An 11,163-nucleotide genomic window follows, 5' to 3' on the forward strand; every position below is an offset into this window, starting at 1 on the left:
AACTTCTTACAATCACAAATCGTCACCAACATGTTGAAACCCATGGCTAGTTATTGAGATCCAAACAAATTATAATTCTTTATACATGTGCACCTAACTTTAAAATTAATAAAACATGTATAATAAAATATTTAAGATACGAACCATGCAAATAAAGGATGTAAAACTAAAGCACAAAATATAATTGGGGAGTGGAGCCAACTTTTAACTAAAAGGAGAATCAACCATCACCTACACCTGCCACGTACCAATTTTCCCCTTAACGTGTGTCACCCTCTTTTTGACGTCGGAACCCACTGTCAACATCCCCCATGATCTCCATAAATACTCCCATCTTCATTCTTGTGTTCATTCCCTTCATTTTCTTCTATTTTATGATTTTATCTCTAACATAAAAAAATAAAAAAATATGACTCAAGAACATCATACCACTCATCCACCCAAAAACCAGTCCTTAGGGATCTCGTCGTCTTCGTCTCCCGTCCATCTGAAGGTATATATAATTTTTTTTTTCTGTTGTACTTGTACGTGTGATCGATGCTGATTGTTTGTTCGATTTTGCAGTTCATTGACATCTGTTATAGAGTGAAGATTGAAAATAATGGTGGAAACAACTTGATTGGGAGCATATTGGGCGGAAGTGAAACCTCGACTAGTGACGATTGCAGTAGGATCCAAGAACGTAGCATCTTGGAGGGGATCACTGGAATGGTACACCCTGGTGAACTCCTGGCCGTCTTGGGCCCGTCGGGGAGCGGGAAGTCCACCCTCCTGAACGCGCTTGGGGGGAGGCTACATGGACACCAGTTCACCGGAACAGTACTTGCCAACGGTCGTAAATTGTCGAAAACAGTACTCCGACGAACTGGGTTTGTCACCCAGGACGACGTACTCTACCCCCACCTCACTGTCCGGGAAACTTTAATCTTCTGCGCCCTTCTCCGTCTTCCGCAGAGCCTCACCCGGGGGGAGAAAACGGAGGTGGCGGATTCCGTGATCGCAGAGCTGGGTTTGTCGAAATGCGAGAATACCATCATAGGTAATACGTTTATCCGTGGGGTCTCCGGCGGGGAACGTAAGCGCGTGAGCATCGCACATGAGATGTTGGTAAATCCGAGCTTATTGATACTAGACGAACCGACGTCAGGTCTGGACTCGACGGCGGCGCACAGGCTGGTGTCCACCCTAGCTGGGTTGGCACACCAGAAGGGAAAGACGGTTGTTACGTCGGTGCACCAGCCGTCGAGCAGGGTGTTCCAGATGTTTGATACTGTGCTGGTTTTGTCGGAAGGAAGGTGCATTTACTTTGGGAAAGCGTCGGAGGCCATGAGTTACTTTGAGTCGGTTGATTTCCGGCCATCTTTTCCGATGAATCCAGCTGATTTTCTGCTTGATCTTGCAAACGGTAATCAATTTCATACTCCTATATACACTTTTATATCATGATATCCATGACTGTCTCCTCAAACATCCATTCCTAGACTGTTTATAATAACTGTGTAGCTAGTGAAAACCTTAAACACTCCATCGGGTCTCATGAAATTAATTAATTGACCCAACTCAACGATCATGCAGATAAAGTTAAAACTTATACATCAACGTTGTAAATATTGGCTTTACTTTTGGTTTAAATATTTAAATAAAAAACGAGAAAATGCATACCCATAGGCCATAGCCATCAGGGACTAGGATATTAGCTAGCAAGTTGCGATAGAGGGTAGGGTCGTTGAAGCCCCACAAGTAATGAAAAGTCTCTCATGGTACATGCATATCTTTGTTAAAAAATTTTAAATCATTATTACACCATTCTTACATACCTTATTTTTATTCATCCACATAATTTTCTGGTTAATTGACAAGTATGCCCTCGGTTTACATAAAACGTATTTTAATACTTTCTGGAAATTGGTTCACCCAGGTTTTCTTTCTTTTGGGCTAAAACTCACAGAATAGACAATTTATATCTTTGTTTTTACTTTGTTCATTCATACTTTCTTGAGTTTTAAGCACTTAGCTTCCGTCCATAAATCATCAAATATATGTTTCTTGGTCGTCAAAATCTTTTGGGTTACCTAGGTGTTTGAGATTCTCTATTTCTCATGTGTGTGTTCCATTTCTTCCTCGGGGTTGGCTTCGTATGGGAATTTTGAGAAATATACCTAGATCCCTTTTCTTTTCTTTTCATTTTTTTTATAATTATTTTGTGTCCCGTTAGGCTGGGTTTGGGTCTTTGTGTGGGTTCAACTCTTTTTGTGCGTGTTAGTGGTAAAAAGCCATAACCTAGCTACATGCATGGTCTGTGTGAGCTAGGTATAAAGTTACAGCATATTCTTGGGTTTGATTATATGGTCGACTCAGTTACATGCTATTTATTATGGAAGGAATTTATAATTGGAATAGTTGATCAGTTATTACCCCGAAATCCACTTGGTGAAATTTTCATATTGGTCTTCCTGTGATTGCCCATTACAAGTTGCAGTTTTAAACTGGTTGTGGTTGGTGATTATTTCTTGATTTAAAGATGCTTTTAACAATGCGTGTTTTCCTTGGTCGTTGCTGATGTTGTTGGCTTGCTGCTTTGGTTCCATCATGATGGCATGAAGTAATTGGATTAAAGACCTTTTTGCCCCTGCTACTTAGGATCCCACATGAAGTCTTTGCTTTAAAGCCTCTTTTTCCCTTGGGGGCTTTTCATCAGGTGCAATTAGATCGGTTTCCGCAGGAGAAGAACGTGTGGCGTGTGGTGTGTTTGGAAACAAATCGTTGCGTTCCTCTCTCTTCATCAATATCTCTTAATTTTAACTGGGGGGCATAATAGTCAGTTAACTTGTGGATGAATTAAAAAGAGTCGTGGAAGAATCAAATCAGGACCCTTAAACTATAGTGGAGAGGGGAGGTGGTGGGTGTATTTAACTACTATATATGTCAGTGAGTATCTAGTAAAAGTAGATCAAAAATCACATATCACCTTAAATATTATTAAGTTAAAAGCTCGTTGGTATCTGATCGAGTATAATATGCAATAATATTAACTTTATTTTATAAATTTTTATGGTATTTTATTTAGTGATATTTTAGACATTTTAAACTTAATATTTTATTAAATTATACGTTTCTTCCCCAGCTGCCATGCCAGTTCGATCTAAGGTGGGAAGGGATCGAGACCTTTCTTGCGAAGATGGTCTTCTATAGTTTAAAAATCTCGACTTTAGAACAAAACTACTTTCTTTCTTCCATGCCGCCGTCGAAGGCCCGGCTTAAAACATTGACTTGGGTCTTGCAGCTGCCAACCTTCAAAGTAGGAGTTCGGGATCTTGTCATGAGCATGCTCCAGAGAAGGCTTTTTCCTTTATTTATCTACCTGTGACCGAACGTTATGAAGTTGTTCGTGGAACAAAACGTTATTTTTATAAATTTATTTTGTTTTTTTTTTTAGAAATGTGTTCAAACTTCAAAGTAATAAAAAAACAAAATTGAAGTCACCTTACCACTTAGGTTGGGCTGCAGGGTGTCATACAATTCTTACCGATACTAAGATGTAATTAGTAGCTAGCTAGTAGACGGTGTCAGGAACCTTTTTTTACGGCCGTTGCATTTCCACCGATGGAAAATGGGAGACAAATATCTCTCCCTCTTTCTCTCTCTCTCTCTCATAAGCACATGCAAAAATGACAATTAGTGAAATGGAGGGTGGTGGAGCTTAGGTAGAATGTGGTGTCATCAGTATAACACCTTTTAGCCTTATTGAATGACTGTTTAATTATAATTAAGACCTGTAATTATTGTTATAGCAGTGGTTACAAGTTTGACGAGTTAGGTACATTTTCTAGCGACAAGTACATCATTTTATTTATAAAAAAATTGTCAAAAAAGTTTTTTAATTTCACATATTTATCTTACTAAAAAAACTACTAATACAAAATTAAATCATCTACCTTGAATAGTTCTCAATGATATTTTGTAAAATATTATAGAACTTAACAACATAAACAAAAATCATGAAGTTATTAGCAAAAGCTACACAAATACTAAAAACATCTAAATGCTAAAAACATCTACAATGTATTGAATTATATGTATATATCGTTTAATTGACCGTCACACCACTATGATTATATATATATATATATATATATATATATATATATATATATATAATTTTATCAATTTTTCCGATAATACATTGAACTCTACGTATTTAAATATCTATTTGCGAACAGACAAAATGAGGATGTTTGACACCTCGATTGTCCCGAAGCCCTCTCATGCGAATTAAATCAACTTAGTCAATGTTTTATCCGGTTTTACTGAAGGCAAAAAGAGCCTTAAATTGTCCGGCACCTTCGCGTGCATATGTACAGCTAAAATAATATGTCGATGTCTCTAGTAAACTAAAGATATTCTTTAATAGCTATTTTGCTTCAATTTATTCGCTACAAATGCAAACAAAAATTGAAGATTTAGTTACGATTAGAAATTAGAAATCTACTTTTCTATCTTCATCCATGGATTCTTTATTCATACTCATTCAATTGGAAGTATTGATCCAATTTTAAAATTTTGTTTCGCAATTTTATAATCCAAGTTTTCATTTTTTAATTGACCTTTGGATAAAAATCCCGAAAATTTATATTTTTCCTTGAATGTGTCATTGAAAGGTAAAGGATTCAAAGTCTCGCTTAATCGTTCATCGATCTTTTTCTGTAAGGCCTCGGGCCCCACGAATTCCGATTTCTGTTTTTGTTTGTATTAAAGTGTTGGTAGCTTCTAGCCTCGAGCTGGAAAGTCAAATGGTTCAACATTTGAAGTTCTTTCTTTAATAATTTTTTTTCCTATTGAAAGCTTTCCTGGCTATTGAACTCCATATTTATTGAAAAAGTGGCATCTTATATTGATAGATTTTCATCTAATAAATGACAATTAAGTTTGTGATCTGGTTTAACTCCCCCGTTCAATCCATCATGTTGTTTTATCCATCATGGATGCTACAAGTTAAGCAAAAAAAGGTCAACATAATAATTTAAAAATATTATCAATACTTAATACAATTTATTAAGAGATTGAATTGGTACAAAAATAAGCTTTTATTACATATATGATAAAAGTATCATTACAATAGAAATCAATAAGTTTTGATATTAAAACTTCTATAAAGAAACCTAATTACTATAAAATTGGTTGGGACTTGGGAAGGGGGTTATTGATTGTTAGCAGCCTGTAGGTGGTATGCAGGTGGCAACAATGAAAATGGTAAACGTGTCGATATATGACGTAGTCTGGTTCTCTATTTCTAGTGAAGTGGCTCAAAAGTGGAAATCCGTTGATCGAGTCTATTTATACTCATTTTACCCGATCCATTTTCTTTTGTTTGTTTCCACTTCCCAATGATTTCAAGATTTTGATTCGCTTCACTTGCCAGCAAATTTTATGATAACAAACTACAAAATCATTTACTCGTTATTTTGTTGTACTCTTTAAAATTAAAAGAGGTTAGGTCCACTTTGTCGACAAAAATGTTTTTTTGTTTAACATAAGTATTAAAAAATATGATATTCTTTGAGATTTTTTAAAATAAAACTAATAAGATTTTTTGGGTCTTTTTTATTAGCAACTTGCAACCCATAATTTATCAACTACACTTTTATATATTAAACATTAAATAAAAATACCTAAATTGATTGAAATTGTTCAATATTTTTATATGAAATGTTTAAATTCTGGGGACACATGACAAGATCTCTTGTTTCCAGCAATAAATGGGTCAATGGTCAGGTCAACGGAGATACCAACTTGTTATTAATAGTGCTTCAGCTATTAATTTAAATTAATATATAAGTTATATAGTTTAGATAATGGTTAATTATAACAGTACCCGGAATAGGAAAATAGGAAAGAAGTAGTTATTTTTTTTTTTTAAAGAAACCATATTTCGTTACAAATAACATCTATTATAATTTGAAGTTGATCCAAATTTTTTGTGCTAGATCATAACTTAAAGTTTGAGATGATACAAGAATAGTGTACTACGACTAAAAGAAATCAATTTGTGGTGTTGATTCATTCGTGATGATAAGAAACTAATCATAATTTAGAAAAAAAAAAAAGTATTTTATTTGATGTTTAAAATCAGAGGTTGGTAATTTAGATGTCGTATTTCTTTATATTTCAACTCTAATAAAAATGAGAAATCAAATATACTCATATTTTTTTCTCTTATCATCTTCCTATGTATTTAAAATTATAACACTTGTCATATTTAATAAAATTAATAAATTTTTATTACACTTGTCATCATTTAAAAATGATAGGATGATGGGTAAAAAAAATAAGTAGGAAAATATTTAACTTCTCTATAAAAATATTACATGTTTCACTTTTAGTAAATATAACCATAATATATATTTGTTTTTTAGACTGTTTATAAATTTAAAATTTGTTAATAAATAATGCTATGGTATTTATTAGAATTATCAATTTTTTGAATACATGTAGATCAAATTATATATTATTATATTTTCAAAATGTAAAGGCTGATCATTTGGGGTTTCCATGCTTTGTAAAAGGTATCTTACTTTAAAGGGAACTAGCAATACGACATGTCTCCAAAATGCCAGTGGGGAATAACACCTTTTATAACTTTTTAATTTAATTTAATTTGATAAATATTATACGTTACTTTTTTTTATTTTTGTATAAATTGCTCTAAATGAAGTCGTAGAGGAAGATGACAGCACTGATTACGTAACATAACTTAATGATACCTTATTTTATTAGTGCATTTGGTATTTTTATTTCATGCGTTTCGAGCCTCTGATCTGCATTACATAGATGGAATGCATATATTACGGTTTAAACACACATTCCATATACAAGAGTAAGAAGTCTCAATTGTATAACACTTAAGTGGTTGACAAACTCATTATTATGCGTTTAGTAAAGACCATAAGTTTAAATTTTATCTTGATGGTTTAAATTCAGGTAATATTAATATGAGGAATACTTCAGATTTGAATCCTAGAATGTGTGTTCAACTATGTCAATTTCCTATGGATAACATGAGGTTTGCCATCAAAAGCAACTTCAAAAGGTAAAACGGATTCTTGACAGGCTCCCGCATTACAAGGGAGAGGGCTAGGCTTTTCGCAATCTCCTAATTTAAACTCCAGAATTTGAATAGTGCACCTCTAGGTAGACGGTTATTGGATTACAAAAACTAAATCTCGACTACTGACCACAGAGTTCCTTCCCTTGGTATGAGTAAAAATAATAATGCGTTTTCTGATATAAATTTTTCGATAATAACATTATTGGTACCGTTTATAAGTGAAAAAAACAAAATTGTCCCTTAATTTTATTCAAGAATACATTCCCTTGAATCTCCACCAATCAAATGTCTGATTCCCACTTTATGGAAATTAAAGCTTCTTTGTGACCACGATCATTAGTGTTTTGCATTTATTATCATTTTATTGTACAAGATGGGTGATAATCACCTAACCTCACAGTGAACACAACTATTTCCCACCATCACAAACGTCGAAGATAATCAATATTCTTGTTTCCATTTCAAAATTAATGTTTCATTCCAAAATCTACACCTTCAAGTCTTAATCGTGAATCCTTAATCACAATCTTCATCTAATAAAATGATATATTTTAATGGGGTTTAGTACCTAAGATTAAATTAGGTTGTAATGTATGTTCAATTTTCACACACACACACACACAACTAAGGGCTTCTATCCTATCCGTATCAGGTGGTGTCCTACCTCTTTGAAGTTAATGATTCAAGCCTCGCCATGGACATAGATGAAATAAGGTGTATATATATATATATATATATATATATATATATATATATATATATATATATATATATATATATATATATATATATATATATAGGGTTAGGTTATTGTATTTTAATTATCTATTAGGTACATGTGTAGGATTCAGTTTGTACCAATCATTTTAGTTATTTTAAGAAGGTAATTAATGCGTAGTCCATGTTGAAGATATAATGAATATTAATTACATTTTCAACATTTAATATGCATTAATTACTTTCTTAAAATAACTAAAATGATTGGTACACAATTAATGTTATATGCACACAATAGATAGTAGAAACATTTGAACCTAACTCTCTATCTTTCTCTCTCTCTCTCTCTCTCTCTCTCTATATATATATATATATATATATATATAAAATTCAACAGTCAAAATAAAATCATAAAATCTTTTTTTAGCCTAGATATAGCTTAAACACTGTATTTTATTAATATTTTCGGTTTTTATTTTGAAAAATGATATTTGGATTAATAGTTCCCAAAGTACCAAAACATTTTAGGTTCACAAAAGAGCTTGTGTGTATCGGGGTGGGGGGGGGGGGGGGGTGGGGTTTAATAATAATAATAACAATCTATTTGAAGATGTAATTAGGCCTTGAAAGCAATCTCTTTTAGACAGTGATATAGGCTAAACTTATGGAACTTGATATTTATGTGTTAGTACAATCACATGAGGGTCAATAATACTATTAAACTATACCTCTTTAATTTTAAGATGATCAAGTAGTTTAGAGTGGGTGGTTGTTTACCCCATTAGCAGCTACATAAGTGCAATTCCTCTTTATAACATCAAATTATACCACTTTTTCTTTATTTTCATATGCGTGCGATCAGTCAATAAATCAACATGCATGTGGCGTTTATGGCATTTGGTTGTTTGACTCACTTGCTTTATGGTTATTGTTCGACTATATATATATATATATATATATATATATATATATATATATAGAGAGAGAGAGAGAGAGAGAGAGAGAGAGAGTTAGGTTCAAATGTTTTCACTATCTATTGTGTGCATATATGATTGATTCTAGACCAATCAGTTTAGTTATTTTAAGAAAATAATTAATGCATATTAAATGTTGAAGATGTAATTAATACCTATTATATCTTCAACATGTAATATGCATTAATTACTTTCTTTAAATAACTAAAATGATTGGTCCAGAATCAGTCATACATGCACACAATAGATAGTGAAAACAAAATAACTAACCCTATATATATATATATATATATATATATATATATATATATATATATATATGGTCCCATAAGTTTAGATTATGGTCAGTTGTTTTTTTTTACCACAAAATGCTATTTACGAAGGCAAATAAATTCATGATTTTTATTATTTGTTTGTTTGTTAGTGTTTGTATAGATGGCTTACCGTTGAGTCTATTAAATAAATTAAAATGTATATAACTTTCATTTAATTTTTGATAGGTGTATGGCAACAAGACGGGGCAGAACGGCCAAACATAAGACAAAGTTTGGTAGTCGCGTACAATGATATGCTTTCATCGAAAGTGAAGGATGCGTGCTTGTGTTTTGATACGCAAGCCTTAATGAAAGAGCACATGTGTTCCCCGGTTGATAATGAGTACTACAATACAAAGTCTAAATGTGTGAAGGGTCTCAACACCTGGTTTATACAGTTCACCATTCTCATCCAAAGAAGCCTCAAGGAAAGAAAGCATGAAACATTTAATCCACTTCGAGTCTTCCAAGTAATCGCAGCCTCATTGTTGGCTGGTTTCATGTGGTGGCATTCAGATTTTCGGGACATCCAAGATCGACTCGGTCTCCTATTCTTTTTTTCAATCTTTTGGGGTGTCTTTCCGTCATTCAATGCAGTGTTTGCATTCCCACAAGACAGATCCATGTTCATGAAAGAAAGAGCATCTGGTATGTACACACTCTCCTCCTATTTCATGGCCAGAATAGTCGGAGATGCACCCATGGAACTTATTTTGCCTACTATATTCATATCTATCACCTACTGGATGTGTGGTCTAAAACCCGACTTTGTTGCATTTCTCCTCACTTTGTTAATCTTGCTAGCATATGTGCTTGTTTCTCAAGGACTTGGTTTTGCAGTTGGTGCAATCATAATGGATGCTAAACAAGGCTCAACTGTAGTAACTGTTACCATGTTGGCATTCGTTTTAACAGGAGGTTACTATGTGCATAAAGTACCTAGTTTCATGGCATGGATGAAATACATCTCTTCAACCTTTTATGGTTACAGGCTATTGATCCATGTTCAATATGGGCAGGGACGAGAAATATGGTATATGTTGGGTTGTTTTCAATATGGTAGTAAACATGCAAGCTGCAGGTTCATTGAAGACGATATCCAAGGTCAAATTTCGACTTTTTCATGCATGGGGATTTTGGTAATTATGTTCTTTGGTTATAGATTATTGGCTTACCTTGCACTCAGGCGAATCAAGGCGTGACATGTCCTTTCTTACAGTAACAATTGTTTTCTGATGGCCAATATGGCTTAACAGTAGTACGTACGTAGGAACCACACCTGATGTTGTGGTTAACATATTCAAGGAAGCATACTTGAATAAATGTAAAGAATCACATCTCTTTTTCACTTTCTTTCTTTGATGATTACAGAAAGAAATGATTTTTTTGGTATTACGCTAGCTCCACAAGTCGTGGCATATTTGGAAAACGTGGAACTTTAGCAGTTTAATGTCAAAGATATTAGCTGCCAGAGAGAAAAAATTTCAAACTTAAATATAATACCTTATTTTGTTTAGTGTGAACTTGTCTAAACATAAATGATGTCCAAAAAAGGCATCTTAAGGGCATCCACAATGCATTGAGCTCCATGAAGTTCAATGGATTGACACATCATTTTTTACATTCCATCAAATTTTATTAATTATTTTCCTACAATGCATTGAATTCTACAAATTTCAATAGAATTTAAAAAAAAACCTAATTTATAGTATATATTAAGAATTAAAAACTTTCTTTTTTCCATTGAAGAGTTCAATTGTCATTGAACTCCAAATCCATTGAATGACAAATAGACTTTCCACCTTATCCATCTTTCCTTTTGAACTCGCCATTGTGGATGCTATAAGTCACAGGTTATACAGGGCTTACATACGCAACTTTTCTTTATTAGGGACAAATGTCATAAAAACTCACATTTTTTAATAGAAAAATCTTATTCAAATAAATTTCTCTTTAACTTCTTAATTATCAACATATTTCTACTTGAATGTGTTCCTTTTCACTAGTAAACCATTCTTCGCAAATTTGAAATCGTTGATGGAGTTGTTGCTTG

At 33.1% G+C, this 11,163-nt stretch overlaps 1 protein-coding gene across 3 annotated transcripts; it reads left to right on the top strand.

Annotated features, from left to right (window-relative positions):
• The first annotated feature begins 309 nt into the window (after positions 1-309).
• LOC145097026 (ABC transporter G family member 25-like) lies at positions 310-10,626 on the top strand. 3 transcript variants are annotated; one of them, XM_079034496.1, is made up of 4 exons: positions 310-493; positions 565-1,405; positions 9,297-9,758; positions 9,951-10,626. In XM_079034496.1, the coding sequence occupies exons 1-4, from the start codon at positions 410-412 to the stop codon at positions 10,310-10,312; spliced, it is 1,749 nt and encodes a 582-aa protein (XP_078890622.1). In that variant the 5' UTR covers positions 310-409; the 3' UTR covers positions 10,313-10,626. The 3 variants fall into 3 exon arrangements, with proteins under 3 accessions (XP_078890622.1, XP_078890623.1, XP_078890621.1); XM_079034497.1 differs by having other exon boundaries at positions 10,026-10,626; XM_079034495.1 differs by having other exon boundaries at positions 311-493; positions 9,297-10,626.
• Positions 10,627-11,163: the final 537 nt, after the last annotated feature.

Source organism: Lactuca serriola, chromosome 4 (assembly GCF_051521515.1).
Source record: "Lactuca serriola cultivar US96UC23 chromosome 4, Lser_US96UC23_V15, whole genome shotgun sequence".
Classification (NCBI taxonomy): domain Eukaryota; kingdom Viridiplantae; phylum Streptophyta; class Magnoliopsida; order Asterales; family Asteraceae; genus Lactuca; species Lactuca serriola.